We start from the raw sequence: 21,010 nt of genomic DNA on the forward strand, positions 1-21,010 counted from the left end.
CCAAAAAGCAACGCTTGTTTTCTATTACAAAATGTTTTGCAAAGATGTGCATTCATGAATATGACCCTGGCTGGACAGACATCAAAAAGCAACACTTCATCAAACAACTCCCCATGCAGCGAAAAAGGCTAAGCTACGCTAACAACACAGCGAGTGCACAATATCTTGTAATCACAGAAACAGAACGTACAGTATAGGGCATGCTCCTGGTAACTCTGACATTTATAGGGCAATATGTGATAATAAACCACCGAGGCATACTTAAAACTTGAACACTTCCTTGATTTATTTGGCCATACACACAGTCAGTTCAGAGGAGGAAACATGACAGGAAAGGAGGCTGAGTAGTTGTAATAGCTTGACCTGGGTTTTATGCTCTTGGCCTTCACTATACTGTGTTCCAGGAAGATATAACGGAACAGTATAGAACTAGAAAGTGTCATTTTCACGAAGCGAAATTGTGTACTTGCTTCGAATCAAAGCAAATCAAACTTGATTTAAATTGCATTTAACGTCACAACACATACATTAAAACAATAATCTCTCCGCCAAAAAATGTATGGTAGTGGAAGAGGTTTATAAGTTTAAATAAACTAACTAAGGAGTGTGGCAATAAGAGATAATCTAACATCCAATGAGTGGCATTATATTTATACTGAGACTTGTCCGTGTGTATGTTTGTTTGACATACTGCTGCTATCAAGGCACAAGGCGAGACCCAGATGCAGACACAGGAGGCAGATGGTTGGACTCTTACAATGTTTAATAATCCAAAGGGGTAGGCAAGAGAATGGTCGTGGACAGGTGAAAAGGTCAAAAACAGATCAGAGACCAGGAGGTACAGAGTGGCAGACAAGGCAGGCAGAATGGTAAGGCAGGCGGGTATGGAGTCCAGAAACAGGCAAGGGTCAAAACCGGGAGGACTGGAAAAGGAGAATAGCAAAAGGGGTATGGGGAAAAACACGCTGGTTGACTTGACTAAACATACAAGACGAACTGGCACAGAGAGACAGGAAACACAGGGATAAATACACTGGGGAAAATAAGCGACACCTGGAGGGGGTGGAGACAATCACAGAAACAGGTGAAACAGATCAGGGCGTGACAGCTGCTTCGTTCTGACGAGCTGCTCCAGTCTTTGATAAGGTAATGTGGAGTTTAACATGGCGTGATTGTGATAATCATCACCACCACATTCACAGCAATATCACCAGTTAAAACAACAACAAAGAACACTACAACAAACCAATGGTTTGTACTTCCAACAACAAGTACTTACTGGTTCAGTGCTTTGCTACTCGTAACGACGAACGAGAAATTCGTCACACAATCAATGTGTCGATATCAATAAAAGGTCACAATAAGGTGCAGAGCATTCTATTTGTCTGTTGGGGGGGCAAGGAGACCCCCTGCTCCGCTTAGTAACTGACAATTAATCTGTCAGTCTATGTTGTTGTTTTTTGTTTTGAATTGTTTATGTGTTCACTATGTGGGGGAAATGATGAGACAAGCGGAACTACGTGGCTAACAACTATTGTAACAGGGATTATTATCGTAGCAACACACTTTTGGAGTGAAGGCAATCCCACACTGTTTTAGCTAGGTTTAAAAAATAAATTACAAAATGTTACCCCCTTTTTTCTCCCCAATTTCGTGGTATCCAATTGTTAGTAGTTACTATCTTGTCTCATCGCTACAACTCCTGTACGGGGTCGGGAGAGACGAAGGTCGGGAGCCATGCGTCCTCCGAAACACAACCCAACCAAGCCACACTGCTTCTTAACACAGCACGCATCCAACCCGGAAGCCAGCCGCACCAATGTGTCAGAGGAAACACTGTGCACCTAGCGACCTGGTCAGCATGCACTGCGCCCAGCCCACCACAGAAGTCGCTAGTGCGTGATGAGACAAGGATATCCCTGCCATGCAAACCCTCCCTAACCCGGACAACGCTAGGCCAATTGTGCGTCGCCCCATGGAGCTCCCGGTCGTGGCTGGCTGTGACAGAGCCTGGGCTCGAACCCAAAGTCTCTGGTGGCACATTGCGATGCAGTGCCTTAGACCACTGCGCCACCCGGGAAGCCTGTTAGCTAGGTTTTTTTGTGTCTTCGGTTGAAGTGTGTATGTTAGGATGGTAACGTTATGATAATTAAGGAAGAAGTGTGAATTCATGTCAGGAATAAGAAGTGTGAAGGTTTTGGATTTCCTCCCATCTGTAATAAGCAGCCAATGAGGTATTTGTCCTTTATTCGTGTGTTTAATCTGATACCGTTATATCTCCTGCTAAACTGTTTTTATGTATGTAAAGCACTTTAGAGTTATACCAAGCTAATAAGTCACTCATACGACAAGAAAGTTGTAAGAGTGTGCTTAACTGTATTTTCATTTACTTTATAGTTCGCACGGGAGGTGATAATTCTGACTAGAACTACAGAATAAAACCGCCAGTTAAAATCAAGGAACAGTTGTGCTCGTGGTTACTGGAGGGAGCTACACCGCTAAAACCATTGACAACTGCGCGCCGTGTTCAAGGGATTGTGAAATAAATGTTAACTATTTGTTTTTAATATCATCACCTCTTGAAGACCATAGTCAGAACCACAAACGTATGATTATTCCATGCAAAACAATTGTACCCATTGAGCTCTATCACCGGAGTTATACAGCAAGTACCTGCATGCTTTTCATGATCGGCAAACCATCAATTGATCATGTAATTTCCAGATGCGTAGGGCAGCCTCACGATATCTCTCAATATTGGCCACCATTAATTGGACTTGAGGGATATAAAATAGAAAGTTAAATATACCTGACAAGTATGGGGGGGAGGTTTAGGTTAATTTCCCATCCATTGTGCACGCTGTCTGTCAAGCAGCAGAAAGACGCATTCGCCGATGTACTGTTAGCTGATCAGTTTTACTTTGCAAGCTACCGGTAGAAACCTTGTACAGTTGACTAAACATAGTGGTAAAGGAGACCTAATGTACGTTTTTTACTCCAGCCAGCGTAGGCCTACCTAGCGAAGTTAGCCGACATTATCCCCTTTTCAACATTGTTTTAAAAGTGTTTAATCACAATTGCTGCAGTGCTGACAGACATGATAGGCTATTGATTGATGGGCCACGTCAAATTGGCTGGCTAGCTAATAACAGATCACGTCGATATAGCTAGTTAACAATCTAAATAAACTAGATGGCTATATCCAAATGTTGTTTGATTTGCTTTCCATCGATAGTGGTGATGACAGTAGTCTGACTGGCAACTTTACCAGGACGAGGACTCGCCGACGTCAAGCTCTTTCTAAAAGCCTAATCTCTGATGAAGAAAGCTAAATGACACGTTGTTTGCTTAGCTAGCTAGCTAGCCACACGCCAAATGGACATGTCTACCCTCACGTATCGGAAAACACCTGATCAATTGATATTTACTGATGATGAAAAGTATGCAGTTACTTGCTGTGTAAATCTGATGATAGAACTAAATGTGGAATAATGGGAACTCTGTAGTTCTGACTATCCTCTTCAAGAGGTGATGACATTAAAACCAAATAGTTATAACATTTATTAAGCAATCCCTTGAAAATGGCATATAGTCGTCACCGGTTTTGGCGGAGCTGGGGGGGTCTCCTTGCTCCCCGGCAGTCAAGTCAAAATGTTCTGCACCCTATGGTGATGTTTTATTGATAAGGACCGATAGATTACGAGGTTAATTCAAATTGTTTTAATGTTAGCTCGTTCCAACGCTTTGCAGCACGCCTGAATGGCATTGGGTTTACCTGAGGACACCTTTTATACACACGCACACACATTATCTGGTTCGTTTGATCGGTTGCAGTGATCCGAGGCTCCAAGGGGAATGTCTCTGTCATCTCTAAGAGATTCTGACAAACAGATTTATTGCGGTGCTGGGAGGTTCCAAGCATTTCAGCAAAGTAAAAGAAACCGATGATAAAAATATTCCCACCTATGATGATGAATGCTCACTCTATTCCTCCCCTCCTTTACTAAAGACACCATCCTTTCTTCCCTTCCTACTGGTCATATCTCGGACGAGATGAGACAGTCCCTTTCCCACTGGGCACAGATGTCAGTTCAACGTCTAGTTTTGATTTACAGTTGGTCGAGTTGACACCTAAAGTGAATTTAATGTGAAATCAACAAACAAAATGTCACCGTGTCATTAGATTTGGGTTAAAAGTTGGGTGAAAAAAAAAGACGAAATTCCCTTACATTGATGACTCTTTGCAAATCCAATCAGTTGATTCAACATCATCACATTTTTGGGGGTTGAAATTACATGGAAACGACATTGATTCAAACAGTTTTTCCCGAGTGAGTATTGATAGTCCGACCAGAGCTGGGCCGGAAGGAAGGTGTCAGCAGCCTCTTATTAATCTAAGGATGTGAATATAAAAGACTTTAGCCTTCCTCTTGAAGACAGAGAGGCATACTGGAAGGGGGAGGTGGGGTGAAGGGGGAGTGAGACTATGGTGGTGGGGGTGACATGACAGAGGAAATGACGGGGTATTTGTGCTAAAAGCCGACGCTGTTCCAGACACACAACGCAACGATAAATGAGCCCAGGAAGAGGGAAGAAAACAGGGAGTGAGTGTGTGTGTGTGCATGCGTGCGTGTGTGTGTGTGCACGCGTGTGTATGTGTGCGGGTGGGTGGGTGCATTTGTGTGTGTGTTTGTGTGTGTGTGTCTGTGTGTGTGTGTGTGGAGTGATCAACGTGTCGTCTGTTATCACATGAAGCAACACTGGGGCTGTAGACCTGAGATGATTAGAAGGCACGGGGTGACTTAATAATCTGTCTGGACCAGATGCGCCACCGCCATCGTTACGACTAAACACCTGAGTGCTAGGCTGCAGTGCTGAGCTGGGCTAGTAGGAACAATAACAAGGGACCCAGGTTCTTGCCTTTTATTTCGTTTCATGGGGACGGAGTGACAGACCAAGAGCCAGCAATTAATCTCCATATTTTGTGACTGTCGAGAAGGTCAACGAGGTCTAAGTTAATCTGTTGTTCTGGGCTTCATCCCAAATGCACCTAATTCCCTATATAGTGTACTCGTTTTGGCCAGGCCCCATAGGGCTCTGGTCAAAAGTAGTGCACTTTGTAGGGTATAGGGTGCTATTTTGGGACCTAGCCTCTTTCTGAGATGCTTTAATGTGACTCACCCTCAGTCCGCACACAGACGTTTAGGATGAATATCTACTTGGGGGATGTGCTGGGCGTTAATTAGATATTAAGTATTCATCTGCCAAAAGCGCCCCTAGTCCAGTTTTTTATCATCATCTAATCACTCTGTTCTAGGGAGGTCTATTTTCTCTCCTTGGGGAGTTGCCAGGGAATATGTTTCGGAGTAGTTTTAGATTGAAAGGTATTGAGGAACTAAGGCAGTTTAACCTGAGTTCATATTCTAATAGAGTTCTAACAGAGAACATCTGACATTCTTCCTTCCTGTCTCAGATTATCTGTGGTGTTCACTCTGTGCGCCCAAGTGTTTCCCCGAAATAGTTTTTCCTTGTCAGAACACCAGGCCCCACGAAGTAACATTCAGTGCTACAAACACCAAACGTTCAGTTCAAATCAATAGTAATCCATTTAGGGTCTATTCTGTTTGTTGGTGTTCATGTTTGTGTTGTGTGGGAAAAATCTATAAAAACACAAAACAATTGAACCACTTTTTTTTTTTTTTTAAAGGGGGGCAACAGAGGTATGTAGGGAGGCCGGCCCTCCTTGGGTTGGGGTAACACTGTTCATGGACTGTACCTCTATCTGGGAGCTGTTGTCAGTGTCCTGGCTGTCCTCTGCTGAGAGCAGGCCTGGGAAACTCCCATCAGGTTGGTCTTGACCCTGATCCTGACCCTGCTCTTGGTCCTGGCTGGCCCTGTTGCTGTCCCTGTTACGTGGCTCTTCTGGGGACAGCCACCTCCTCCACCGGTGACTGTACAGCTTCACATCAACCGCCATGTCCTCCTTATCCAGAGGCTGCCCTTGCACGTGGGAGTAGGAGTCCCCTGGGGTGCACAGAGAGAGAGAGAGAGAGAGAGAGAAGGAGGGGAGATGAGTACAAGAGGAACAGGCTTGTTGCAGTGACATATTATAGGTATATTTATTTGTTTATTTGGATCCCCATTATCTTTTGCAGTAGCAGCAGATAATATAAATAATAAATATATGTACAAAATTGACTATATATTAAAATGATTCACATTTATTTAAAAGCCACGAGCCATTTTGTCATCATATCCAATATTTTTCTTTGCTCTGAAATGGAAAAGGTGATGACAATTACAACTCCTTTAATATCGCAATCACTCCGCTCTCCCCTCAGTATCATTCGTATACCAAGATATTCTCAACGATTGACTTAAAAAAAAAAAAAAAAATGTAAGTAGTCAGACTGGAATGAGAAACTATATTGTACACCAGTGGAGCAGCGTAATGCTTGCTGTGCTTCTACACCTGCATTGCTTGCTGTTTGGGGTTTTAGGCTGGGTTTCTGTACAGCACTTTGAGATATCAGCTGATGTACGAAGGGCTATATAAATACATTTGATTTGATTTGATTTGGTTAATTACATAGAACAATCATATTTTTAAGGTCAACAAGGCAGAGGTTCAGTGGTGGAGCCAAAACTTTGGTCGGGTCATTAATTGTCTGCCACTCTCATAATTCACTATCTCAATGGACTATTCCTTGTTGCTTTATGGAGAAATTATACTACTTCGGATAAACAGGTGAAGCCGTTTTAGACACACCAGAGGCCCACAGTCACACCTAGTACATGGAGTTGTTCCTGAACGTGGGACCTGACCAGGACCACGACAAACTCTGGTCAGGAAAAACTCTGGGCCCGAGTTATAGCTGGTTAGGTCATGTGTTGAGAAAGATCCCAGGGCCAATTGTCATACCTTATCATCCCTAATGCACTGAGGTGGTAAACTGAAGACATGAGAGAAGCTGCGGTGTTATTAGACACAGACACTTGAGTACAGTTCCAGACTGCTGTGCTGACTGACTGCTTTCTCTCTGCAGATGGCAGTTGGTTCCCTGTGTTCAAATGTGGCACAGTGAGGACAGGGCACACACGCCCAACACTCACAGGCACACACACACACACGACATAAGGCAGATTATCACTTCAATGTGTCCTAGAGCCTAGCCTAAGTTTGTCCTTTAAATCACTTTCCCAACTAAAATGTAAGTTCCCAGACCTGACGTTGGTTCTAAGCCTGCCTGACCATTAAAGGTCATTACAGCTATGCTAATGGGTTTCTTTTTTAAAAATTTCTACATTCATAATAGTGAAGACATGAAAACTATATAAATAACACATATGGAATCATGTAGTAACCAAAAAAAGTGTTAAACAAATCCAAGTATATTTTATATTTGAGATTCTTCAAAGTAGCCACACATTGCCTTGATGACAGCTTTCCACACTCTTGGCATTCTCTCAACCAGCTTCACCTTTAGGATTTTCCTGCAGTCTTGAAGGAGTTCACACATATTCTGAGCACTTGTCTGCTTTTCCTTCACTGTGATCCAACTCATCCCAAACCATCTCAATTTGGTTGATGTTGGGTGATTGTGGACGCCAGGTCATCTGATGCATCACTCTATCACTCTCCTTCTTGATCAAATAGCCCTTACATAGCCTGAAGGTGTGTGGGGTCACTGTCTATTGTCCCACCAAGCGCAAACAGATGGGATGGTGTATAGCTGCAGAATGCTATGGTAGCCATGCTGGTTAAGTGTGCCTTGAATTAAAAATAAATCACAGTCAGTTTTACCAGCAAAGCACCCCAGACCATCACACCTGCTACTCCATGCATCACGGTGGGAACCACACATGCAGAGATCATCCGTTCACCTACTCTGCATTTCACAAAGACACGGTGGTTGGAACCAAAAATATAAATTTTGGAATCATCAGACCAAAGCACAGATTTACACTGGTCTAATGTCCATTGCTCGTGTTTCTTGGCCCAATCAAGTATCTTCTTCTTATTGGTGTCCTTTAGTATTGGTTTCTTTGCAGCAATTCGGCCATGAAGGCCTGATTCACGCAGTCTCCTCTGAACAGTTGATATTGAGATTTGTCTGTTACTTGAACTCTTGTGAAGAATTTATTTGGGTTGCAATTTCTGAGGCTGGTAACTCTAATGAACTTAGCCTCTGCAGCAGAGGTAACTCTGGGTGTTCCTTTCCTGTGGCGATCCTCATGAGAGCCAATTTCATCATAGCGCTTGATGGTTTTTGCGACTGCACTTGAAGAAACGTTTACATTTCTTGAAATTTTCCGCATTGACTGACCTTCATGTCTTAGAGTAATGACCCTGAGTAGGTGTTACCAACCATTTGACTGGTACTGTACATGTCCTCGTTGACCCCTGTAATAATAATAATGTCAAACCACAGGTCACACTATCAATACATTTAGTCAAATCTTTCCAGAAGTGCTTAAATTCAAGGAATTTGGATGCTGATCATGTTGCTAAAAACACTCCTCTCATTATGGAGTCTAGTCAGCGATGTCTGCTTGGAGCACGTAGCATGCTACTATTTGCTATGCAGAGCTCAATTATGTTCTTCTTAGGTGTCTAACACTGCTCCTGTAGCCAAGCATTCACTCACCTCTCCCTCTCTTGCTCTCAGGCCCCCACTCTCCATCTCTCTCACTGTCGCCTCCAACCAACTCAAGTTCATGAGCTACGTCTACCTAGACAATTGATGCTCGCGAGATTCCCTGGCAACCAGCACTGTATATTCCGATCCAAAGGGAACCTGTACTGTACATTCCAGGAACACTTACCTTATTTCTTACCCACCAAAGGATCTTTGTTTGACACGTCAATGTATATGGTGGAAAGTTGCCAAAAGAGAATGCCACGTAACAGAAGTAAGGTTGGACCCAGGTGCAGAGAAGAGACCAGATGAGGAATCAGTAGTTAAGGTTAAACATAATGCTTTACTGAGATATGGTAGCTGCATGAACACAATTCACTTGAAAAAACAACAAACACTAAGTCTCAAAAACTCACTCAGGAAATGAACACACACTGTAAACAAAGGACCAAAGAAAACACACCTATTTTAGCAGGGACTCAATCATGAAATAATAAGACACACCTGAGTCCAATAAAAGTCTCTAGGGTGGTCTCAGCCGCCTTCTGGTGCCAGGAGGGACCATGACAACTTCAGAATACACCATGGCTGGACAAAAGATACCCTGACCAAATGTATTGTATTTTTCACAGAATCTCTCTCTCTGAGTCACCATGAAGAAAAAAAACCTACGCTGTGGTCTGTTCATCACTCTCTCTCTGTAATGGCTCGATACTTCTCCCAACTGATTTAGGGTTTGAGAACTCTCATTGTCAAGGAAATACTTGCTCTGTGTTAGTCATTTCAGAGGGGAGAGTACGGACCCCTGAGGAACACCACAAATACATTCGCAGCAGGACGAGACTTCCCCCTGGATGAGTGTGTTCCTTTAGCTTTTGTGTGAGAGGAAATCTTTCCCCTCCTTTCCTCTTTCACTCCCACTGAATACCCTGCATACCTTCGGTGTGACTCTCAAGAGCGGCTCTTCTCGCCCGATTCACGCCTGTCAACACGACTAACCCACAAATGCCAGAAGAACTGTAATTCGGTTTAACCTACAGCTTTCAAGGACATTTAGGAGATCATAAAATCACGGTGTAAAGGCGTTGTCTGCCCCCCTTCTTTTCATTCTGTCTGGGTGTTTGGGTCCTTCTGGTTGACCCCTTTCTCTGGGTGTATATCTGACTCAATGGCACTGACAGGACACTTCCGTACAAGGCTGGCTGATACTGGAGAGAGCAATGCTGTGTGTGTGTGTGTGTGTGTGTGTGTGTGTGTGTGTGTGTGTGTGTGTGTGTGTGTGTGTGTGTGTGTGTGTGTGTGTGTGTGTGTGTGTGTGTGTGTGTGTGTGTGTGTGTGTGTTAGTGCATGTTGGAGGAAAGCCTTTTGGCATAAAGGCTCCATTGGTTTCCTAAGCTGTGTATAACTCTCTTTTTCAGGGGTGTCTTTTCCACCCTTCTCCCACTGAAAGCTGCTTCATCAATGTAGCAGGAGCCCCTGCCAAGCACCCTGGAGACACTACCCTGGGGCCCTAGGGTATCCACAGAAACCCTGGACACATGAGCACCTATCTGAGGTGGGGCTGAGAAGCCATAGATATCCTATAAGACACTATAAGACAAGGTCTACTGATGTACCTAAAACTCAGTGCCGTTTCATTTAGATTTGATTTAACCAGGAAGAAACCAGCCTGATCTTGTGAGCACAGCGGTCAGTCTCCTTAACCTGGCTATCAGGAAGTATCATTGAGGTCAGAAAACCCAAGGGTGTCTCCTCCTGGGCTCTCCCACAGTTTAGTTTGTGCTTTCCTCTGAATACTATTTTGAAGAAAACCACTAAAGGTAATCATCTAGTCAGAGAAATGTCATTGGCTGCACACAGTGTGAAATCATTAGAAATGAACGAGGTTTCAAATATTATGATTCCAATTTAATGGGAGTAAATGACAATTATTTCTATAATCGTTCCGGCGGGTTACCCTCATTAGTGATCCTTCAGTGGGTGGTGATGTCAGAAGTGCTCTGTCATGATCCACAGACACAGCTGGAGGCCTGGGAAATGTCCGGAAATAACCTCAGGCTTGAGCCGCAAAGTTAGAAACACGAGCAGGAAAAGCCAGAAAAGATGATGATGTAAAAAGCAAAATGGCTCTGCAAACAACCTTCCCCCTACAGTTCCTCCCCCCAATTGGTCCTCATTAAAGTTTCTGAGCACAACGGGAGAGCCGGGTGATCGCGCTGGATGACAGTCAAGGTCTACTTGATATATTAATCTTAATGAATCTCCTGATGAAGAAAACAAACAGTGAGCTTGGCCCTTATGGCTGGGTCGGTGAGTGAGAGAACGGGGAGCGAGGGAGAGAGCGATGGAAAGGCCAGCGTGACGGGGAGAAAATGCCCCCCCCAAAATAAAAAAGGACAGAGCTTTTCTGTCCTGAGGGAGAGAGAAGGGAGAAGGGAGAACTGAGGGAGAAGAGAGTGACAGAAAGGTTCAAAGTATTCTATGAGTATGGGTTCTGAAGTCGAACTCTCCTCATGGGTCTGTCTGGCATCGCTCATCCAGGATATCGATTCACAAGATCAACACTATACTACAGGCCAGAAATCCATGAAACACATCAGTAAAACCAGCGTGGCACAGAGTACAGACACTGCCGTTGCTTGGTAGAAAATGAATACTAGATAAAGGTAAATAATTACATAAAAGACAAAAGCAGTGGGTGACTGCTTGGATGTTTATTTCCCAAAAATTAGATGGGGAGGGAGGAGAGGAAAGATGTACACTCCTTTTATTTTCTGTCAGTCAGTGACAGCAGCAAACAGCAAAAATGGCCTGTGCTCTGTGTCAAGACAACTTGAACCTTCTCAGATATGTCCACAGGTCCAGATGGGGTGTCAGACAGAAAGGTTTGACCAGGCCCTACCACCTGATGAGAACATACACAGTTATCCAAGTACAGTGCTGAGGGATTGACCAACATTTTTGCAATTTTTTTGTTTTTTAAACAACTAATTGACCAATGGTTCAATTATTTGAATTCCATTTCCTGGGTTTTTTTCTGCACAGTTTCTCTAGAGATAAAATCAGATCCTTGATGCAATGTTGCAGCCTCTTGCTGCAAAGTTGTAGGGAGTTGTAGTTTCCAACAGGCCAATATTTTACATAGTTTAGCACATAAAACGTTGTAATTAACAACAATGACCATAATCCCATGCGCATCTACTTGTCCGGTCTGTTTCTTTTACGCCTGCAACCGAAGGGACAAGAATGCACATCTTGATCGCATACAGCGAGCAGCTGTTGCTTTGCGAGGCATTTCTACAAAAAAATAAACAATCAAAGTTATTAATAGTTGGTCTTCAGCAGTCATAAAAGTATGCCTTAATTACTTTGAAGAACTACAAAACAGTGATTTTGTAACAGTATTTCTTTTTTTTTTTAAAACACTATTTTATTTTGCCCCCCAATGGTGGAACAAACTCCCTCACGACGCCAGGACAGCGGAGTCAATCACCACCTTCCGGAGACACCTGAAACCCCACCTCTTTCAGGAATACCTAGGATAGGATAAAGTAATCCTTCTCACCCCCCTTAAATGATTTAGATGCACTATTGTAAAGTGGCTGTTCCACTGGATGTCTTAAGGTGAACGCACCAATTTGTAAGTCGCTCTGGATAAGAGCGTCTGCTAAATGACTTAAATGTAAATGTAATGTAAATGTATTGGCAGCAGCTCTATAGAGATGAGATGATGACTTGGGATGAAATAATAAAGTCATTAAATAAAACGAATGTAATATACACAACAAATGAAATATTTTATTAAAGTACTGTAATTTGAAAAAAAAACTATGGTTAATAAGTGAAATGGCCATTCACTACCATCATGGGACAATTTATGAATTGTTTTATTCTGTGCTGTCACAGCATTCAACCCCAAAAATCGAAAATCGTGATTATTTTTTAAATAATCCAAACCGAAACCGAACCGACCTTAAAAAGCACTAATATCTCCGTGCTACCCAAGTGCAATGGGCAGGGGTATGGACATACTGACACATAGTGAGGGAAACAGCAAGAGAAGAAAACAGAGGGAAAACATTAGAACGCGTCCAAAATAACAAGCTATCCCTATATATGTCGTGCACTACTTTTGAACAGAGCTCCATGGGCCCTGATCAAAAGTAGTGCACCATAAGGAATAGAGTGCCGTTGGGGATGAATTCATAGATCGAAAAAACTTCCAGGAAAATACTTAGCAGCCACGGTCAATCTAAGCAGAGGGAGTGGTAAGCAGAGAGAGGATTTGACTTAAGTGTTCAGAAAGAGAGTTTTAGTGAAAAGTGCTGACGTGATATCACATCAAATATGAGATGGTAAATGAGGTAGGGAGGCTCCTTCACAGACTTACTCTGTACTCTCTCGGATAAAACTCTTCACAGCCAACTCTCAGTTAATTTCGTCAGTTACAGCTGATATTATGAAAAGGCAATGCGTTGATTTGAATTACACTACTGGCTTTGATTATAATGCACGTGAACCTTACAGTAGTTCAGATTAGCCATAGTTGATGTTCTTTGACGGAGTCATTGTTTTATGCTGTAGATGCGTCGGAGTTGTCTGTTCTAGAAGGTGTGGCGACAAAAAGAGGAACATTAAGAGTAACAAAGACATGAAAGCCATGCATGCACCCTCGGGCCTCTGTAATTATACAGAAGAAAGTGTGCTGTTCTCTCTACCTGTTTCAACATGTCCTTATTACCCCAGAGAGAAGACATGGGCAAATTAGTAGTCCCCCTGGGGCAAACAGCACCTGTAAATGGTACCCTATTCTCTATGTAGTGCACCACTTATGACCAGGGCCCACATGGAATAGAAAATAGTCGTGCATACACATAAAGATGAGCAAAAAATACTATGAAATAAATCATACAAATACTGAGCTATAATGATCGAAAAGGAGATGGATTGTGGACTACAGGAAAAAGAGGACCGAGCACGCCCCCATTCTCATCGACGGGGCTGTAGTGGAGCAGGTTGAGAGCTTCAAGTTCCTTGGCGTCCACATCAACAACAAACTAACATGGTGCAAGCACACCAAGACAGTCATGAAGAGGGCACGACAAAACCTATTCGCCCTCAGGAGACTGAAAAGATTTGGCATGGGTCCACAGATCCTCAAAATATTTTACAGCTGCACCATCGAGAGCATCCTGGCGGGTTGCATCACTGCCTGGTATTGCAATTACTCGGCCTCCGACCGCAAGGCACTACAGAGGGTAGTGCGTACGGCCCAGTGCATCACCGGGGCCAAGCTTTCTGCCATCCAGGACCTCTATACCAGGAGGTGTCAGAGGAAGGCCCTAAAAATAATCAAAGACTCCAGCCACCCTAGTCATAGACTGTTCTCTCTGCTACCGCACGGCAAGCGGTACCGGAGCGCCAAGTCTAGGTCCAAGAGGCTTCTAAAAAGTCACTACACTGCTGCTACTCTCTGTTATTATCTGTGCATAGCCACTTTGACAACCCTGCATGTACATAATTATCTCAAATACCTCGACACCGGTGCCCCCCGCACATTGACACATTGATCTATAAAAAATAAAAATCTCGTCTGTAACTTTTTTTCTTTCTAGGTATTTTCTTAAAACTGCATCGTTGGTTAAGGGCTCGTACGTAAGCATTTCACTGTAAGGTTTACTACACCTGTTGTATTCGGCGCATGTGACAAATAAAATGTGTTTTTGATTTGATTTGAATGCATGCTCATACAATACAACTTTATCAAGGGTGCCAATAAATGATGGCCCTGCCTGGATATATCAAGAGGGACATTTGGTTAAAAACATTAAAAGTGGAACAAAGTACTCTCAAGAGTCTCGTAACATGTTTGGGGCTGTCGTAAAAAAAAAAAGAACTAGTGTGTCGCATGCCGAGCGGAAGAAAGAGGCGAGAAAAACGGGCCATGAATAAAATAAAAACTATCTCCACCCGTCCAAAGTGTTAATTACATCCGTGCAAAGAGCCGGGAGATGATCAAGACTAATGTTGCGTTCACACTGGACCGCTGTGTCCGGGGAAACTCTGATCCAATGAAGAGTCCTGTCAGTGTGTGAGGGTGTTGGGAGCTGGTGTGAGGGTGTTGGGAGCTGGTGTGTGTGTGTGTGTGTGTGTGTGTGTGTGTGTGTGTGTGTGTGTGTGTGTGTGTGTGTGTGTGTGTGTGTGTGTGTGTGTGTGTGTGTGTGTGTGTGTGTGAGTGTGAGTGTGAGTGTGTGTGTGTGTGTGCGTGCGCGTGCGTATTTGTATTTGTATTAAGGATCCCCATTAGCTGCTGCACTCTTTTGGGCTCCAAACAAGAATAAGGCAGTTACATCACAAAATCAATATAACAGTACATCATACTACTCATTTTTACACCATTACTTTACCACTACATATCTACAATCTACAACATTACAATGTACGTGTGTGTAGACTGTGTGTGTTAGCGTGTATGTGTGAGTGCATGCGTGTGCCTGTGTGTGTCTCTTCACAGGCCATAAGTTTCATAAGGTGTAGTTTTATCTGTTTTTAAATGTAAAATAAAACATTTTACTGCTCGCTTGAGTTACTTGATGTGGAATAGAGTTCCATGTAGTCAGAGAGAGAGAGAGCATAAGAACGCTAGAAAGAAAGAGTGAAAGAAAGAAGGAACAGATTAAGAGAGAAGGATGTGGTGGAGAACAACAACAATAAGTGTATTCCTGGGTATCATGACTGTACAGTTTGAGTTACAGAGGGCTTGTGGAATTCCACATTCTGGTCAGGAATCCATTTATATTATTTCAGCTTTATTTCACCAGGCAAGTCAGTTAAATACACATTCTTATTTACAATGACAGCCAACCAAAAGGCAAAAGGCCTCCTGCGGGGACGGGAGCCTGGGATTAAAAAATAAAATATAAATATAGGACAAAACACACATCATGACAAGAGAGACCACACAACACTACATAAAGAGGAGACCTAGACAACAACATAGCAAGGCAGCAACACATGACAACACAGCATGGTAGCATCACACAACATGACAACAACATGTTCGCAACACAAAATGGTACCAACATTATTGGGCACAAACAACAGCACAAAGGGCAAGAAGGTAGATACAACAATACATCACGCAAAGCAGCCACAACTGTCAGCAATTGTCCATGATTGAGTCTTTGAATGAAGAGATTGGGATAAAACTGTCCAGTTTGAGTGTTTTTCCAGTCGCTATCTGCAGTGAACTAAAAAGAAAAGGGACACAGGGATGTTTGTTCTTTGGGGACCTTTAACAGAATGTGACTTTGCAGAACAGGTGTTGTATGTGGAGGATGAGGGCTGCAGTAGATATCTCAGATAGGGGGGAGTGAGGCCTAAGAGGGTTTTATAAAGAAGAATCAACCAGTGGGCCTTGCGATGGGTGTACAGAGATGGCCAGTTTACAGAAGAGTGCAGTGATGTGTTCTATAAGGGGCATAGGTGGCAAATCTGATGGCCGAATGGTAAAGAACATCTAGCCGCTTGAGAGCACCCTTACCTGCCGATCTATAAATTACGTCTCTGTTATCTAGCATGGGTAGGATGGTCATCTGAATCAGGGTTAGTTTGGCAGCTGGGGTGAAAGATGAGCGATTATAATAGAGAAGACCAAGTCTAGATTTAACTTTAGCCTGCAGCTTTGATATGTGCTGAGAGAAGGACAGTGTACCGTCTAGCCATACTCCCAAGCACTTGTATGTGGTGACTACCTCAGTCTCTAAACCCTCAGAGGTAGTAATCACACATTTGGGGAGAGGGGCATTCTTCTTACCAAACCACATGACCTTTGTTTTGGAGGTGTTCAGAAAAAGGTTAAGGGTAGTGAAGCTTGTTGGACACTAAGAAAGCTTTGTTGTAGAGCATTTAACACAAAATCCGGGGAGGGGCCTCCTGAGTATAAGACTGTATCATCTGCATATAAATAGATGAAGTGCTGCGTCTGGCTCATTTTTAGTGATAGAGTACTGGGTGTGTGTGTGTGTGTGTGTGTGTGTGTGTGTGTGTGTGTGTGTGTGTGTGTGTGTGTGTGTGTGTGTGTGTGTGTGTGTGTGTGTGTGTGTGTGTGTGTGTGTGTGTGTGTGTGTGTGTGTGTGTGTGTGTGTGTGTGTGTGTGTGTGCGCGTGCGTGCGTGCGTGTGCGTTTGTTTGTGTGCGACAGAGTGCTGGTTCTCATTCAGAAGCTGAGGTAATGTACAGGTCTGCTCCACGGCCTTGGGGCACTTGAATAATTCTGCCATGAGAGAGAACAGGGCTGGCAAGCAACGCATAAGTAAGAATTACACAGCAGCTGTAAAACATTACACCACATCGCTATTCACTGCAGTGTTATGAGCACACGTGGTGTTTTTGTAGTTCACTGCTGAGAAAGCAAGACAAACATTGTTACGGGATCTTTTCACACTTTTCACATAAAAAGGACGACATCTCTCATCTGAGTGACCTCACTCTTCTCTTCTCTTCTCTTCTCAAATATTGCTCCCTCAGAGGTCTTGCTCAACAGAGCCCAAAATTGAACGTGGTCAAAGCTGTAGCAGTGAATGGACTGGGTTAGGATGTACAAAAAGCCCTGAGTTCCATTCAGACACGCCACTTCACAGACAATACCAGTTCCTTCATCCCCTAAGCTTTCACCTATGTGTGTGTGTGTGTTTGTGTGTGTGTTTGTGTGTGTGTGTGTGTGTGTGTGTGTGTGTGTGTGTGTGTGTCTGGGTACGCATGTATTTCTTCCGCTTCTCACACAATATTTCTCCTGCTTCTTCTGCTTTTCCCATCAATGTGAGACGTTGTGGGAACTAAAATAACATTTTCCCATCACTGATGGAAGTTACGTTAACTAAGATAAGGATCATTAGAGTAAGAGAACAGGTAGGGACAGATTCTATCTACCTGAGAACCAGAGGTGGACTCTGTTCCCACGTCTCTACGGCGCAGGAGTTGGAACAGCACCATGAGCCCAACCTTTTCATTTACCATCCATTGTTATTTTGAAAAAACAACAACTGTTGAGCAGTCGAGTTTGATATGTTATCATAGTGGCATATCTAATTATTCAATTAAAAACTGTTGGTCTATTGATGTGTGTGTGTGTGTGTGTGTGTGTGTGTGTGTGTGTGTGTGTGTGTGTGTGTGTGTGTGTGTGTGTGTGTGTGTGTGTGTGTGTGTGTGTGTGTGTGTGTGTGTGTGTGTGTGTGTGTGTGTGTGTGTGTCTGTGTATCTGGTGATTGACTGTCTCTGTGTATTTTGCCAGTGGTTCCTCTGAGGGGATATAAAGGCCCAATGAGGGCCCTTGGACTTTCAAGAAGCAAATTGTAATTTGCCAAATCATCATATGATGCAAAACACATCATCAAGAAAATCCTATTACTTGACTGCTGTCATGCAAAATCTGTTGGGACTGTATCAACAGTGGAATGAGGAGAAGAAGAAAAAAGTGAAAACGTAATTTTTGAGTGGTGTTTTCCTTTAATTAGACAGCTTCTATCTCTCAGTAAGCCATGGAGCGCTCAGTAGCTAACCCAGAGTGACAGACACACACACACAGAGGGCCAGCTTATACCAAGCATACAGCTAAGGGGATATCCTGGACCAAGCAAGGCTTATGCCTCTTAAATCCCACAGCGTTTATTCGGGGTTGTCTCTTCCCTTTGCACAGTTAACACACATTTTTCTGATGGGTTCTTCTCTCTTGGTGCCTGTTCCATTTTTACATAGAAAACCTGGTCAAGATTCTACTCATGAAATTCCTCATGTTTGATTAAGTTGAGACTTAATACCTTCATCAGATGAAGGGGTAAGCTAAGATAGCTAAAATAGACACAAGAATCAAGTGTTTCCAAACACTGTGTCCAGAATGTGGAGAGTTCCAGAAAAACAAAAAACAAATGCACACGCACGCACACAAACACACAGACACGCAGTATGGATAAGTCTCCCAGGTCAAGCACCCAAAGCCAGCCTTTGGTGGAATCTGTCGACAAGCTGTGATAGAAAGCCACATCCCACTCACATGGAGTATATAATTGCATCCAGTTCAGTCACTCTCCAAACAAAGCTGAACATTGTCAATAGCAAAGCAGCAACGTCTTCCCGGGAACTTTACAGTATGAGACACCAGTCAATGAATGAACTTTAGAAAAACAGTGGAGACCAGGTCCGATAGGAAACTGTAAAAGTGCCTTTTGTTTCACAGGAAGACTTAATATAATAACATGAGATCATGCATTAAGCAGATGCTTTTATCCGAAGCGACTTACAGTCATACATTTTCCCAGCAGGAATCAAAGCAACGATCCTGGGGTTGCAAGAGCCGTGCTCTGCCGACTGAGCCACACAGGACCATACTAAACCACACTGACAAAACGTATCACTGTGCTTCTCTTCAATGTGAGACAGCAGGAAATGGGCCCTGTTCATATCTGCATTGTCGTTTGAATAATACATAGGTTTTCTAATGACTCCTTGACTCACTCACAGTCAAAGGTTAATTCAACTGAAAAACAAAGCTCTCCTGTTTCCACCATCTCTAATTAATGTTCCAAACACAGAGAAAAAATATGTATTTTCAGGTTCACGTCACAAACTAAACAAGCCCTTTGAGCATGCTTCAAACCGACATCAGCCTCATTCAGTCAGCGATTTATGCAAATCCCCATTTTCACTTAGTGTGCACATTTTCCTGTAATTGGATGCCAACATTAAAGGGCAACTCCACCACTTTTCAACCTCATTTCATTATCTCCATCACAATGCCAGTGTCAACATATGTGAAAAACGGTGCATTTCTAAGTTTTGTAGAAAAAAATACGGTAAAAAAAGTTCTAACCGATGACATCATCAGATTTGTACAAAATCACTGTGTTTAACCTTTCTTATCTTTTTAAACCGCAGATCATAGAAACTCCGTTTTCACATAAGTAGGCATTGGTTTGGTGCGGAGATGTTGAATGTGGGGTTGAAAAGTGGCGGAATTGCCCTTTAATACAGGCAGCGCTGTAGACCTTAGCTAAATTAAAATTGCCTAAGTTGGTAAGAATAGTACAAGACTAACCAGGAATCACAATTTGCTATGTTAATCAGTCATTTCATCCACACTGCTCGCGCGTGAACGAGCGTTTGCAATGCCGAATGCTGAAATGGAACTTGAATATCTATAAAAGTTCTGCCTCTCCCATCTCCCATCTCCTTTTCACGAAGCTACAACACCATGTGGTTGCTTGAAAGACGAACGAGGAAAACAAACTAAAAACCAACTAGGTTTCCCTTTTTATCTTTCGAATTAATTGTCCGAGTAGAGAAACACATGATTTTTGTATAATCCAGAAAAACATTCTACAAAGAACATGCTAAAAAAGTGGATTGTGATCAGGTAAAACAACAACCCAATGTTCATCTCCCAGGACAAACTGCTATCTAGCTTAATGTCCATGAATGTTTCATTCGTGTTTCGACCTGTTCCCAAAATAATATAGGTTTTGGTATTTTTAACCTGCTGTCTGTCATGGTCACGTTTGGTGGGGACCTGCTAGCTACCACAGCTAAGAGAGGCAAAAACAACAGCAGCCAAAAAGAAACCAGCTGTAGAGAGGGGCCAGTGGTGGCCAGTGTATGCACAATAAGCATAAGGGCGAAGGGGAACGTGCCACACGTCAGTGACGTAAGTGAGGCGCTGACACGGCCCTGTATGTCATATCGAAGCCTGAGTACTGATGGCAGGTTGACATGAGTGTTTGTTTATTTTCTCCACGTAAATGAAGCCGTGTCAACACCATGATGGAGGAGTTCCAATTAGCCAGCCCAACAAGTGTTGCGTCCTGAGTCAGCTCCCGCAGGAATTTCACATGTGATCTTATGTGAAAGTTAAAAAAGCAACATCTGAAACTACACATGTGAAAACCCTTGAGCATATGTGAAAACCAGGGTTGGAAATGAAGACCTGCCACCTGAAAAAAATACGTGTAGATTTTGTCATTGGCAGGTAAGAATGTCACACATAGCATTTTTTTTCAGTCCATGGATCACATGGATCACTCCTAAAAACTTTTAGTAATTTCTTAACATTAAAACACACAAATCCTTGAATTGTTCTCCTAGATTTATTTGTGTGACACTACATTTCTACTTAGGAGCACATCACATATTCCTAGTAAAAATGTCAGTGCAGAGCCCTGAATGATGTGGCAGCATAGGCACTTTGTTGATTCTTGATGTTCAGTTGAAGAACTAAATGATTTATTTTAACATTGGTTTAAAGACGCAGGTCACACAACTGAAATTAATTGATTTAATGTACCCCAATACTTCTTACAAGTAATAGATTTCTTGTTTTAG

At 43.0% G+C, this 21,010-nt stretch overlaps 1 protein-coding gene across 2 annotated transcripts in view; it reads right to left on the bottom strand.

Moving 5' to 3' along the window:
* LOC115105158 (plexin domain-containing protein 2-like) overlaps positions 1-21,010 on the bottom strand; it is a 174,102-nt gene that overhangs the window by 108,067 nt on the left and 45,025 nt on the right. For both annotated transcript variants that reach the window (XM_029626832.2, XM_029626833.2), the window contains exon 2: positions 5,777-6,024. In XM_029626832.2, the coding sequence (XP_029482692.2) occupies positions 5,777-6,024 (248 nt within the window). The remainder of the gene's footprint in view (positions 1-5,776; positions 6,025-21,010) is intronic.

This window comes from Oncorhynchus nerka, linkage group LG22 (genome assembly GCF_034236695.1).
Source record: "Oncorhynchus nerka isolate Pitt River linkage group LG22, Oner_Uvic_2.0, whole genome shotgun sequence".
Taxonomy (NCBI): Eukaryota; Metazoa; Chordata; class Actinopteri; order Salmoniformes; family Salmonidae; genus Oncorhynchus; species Oncorhynchus nerka.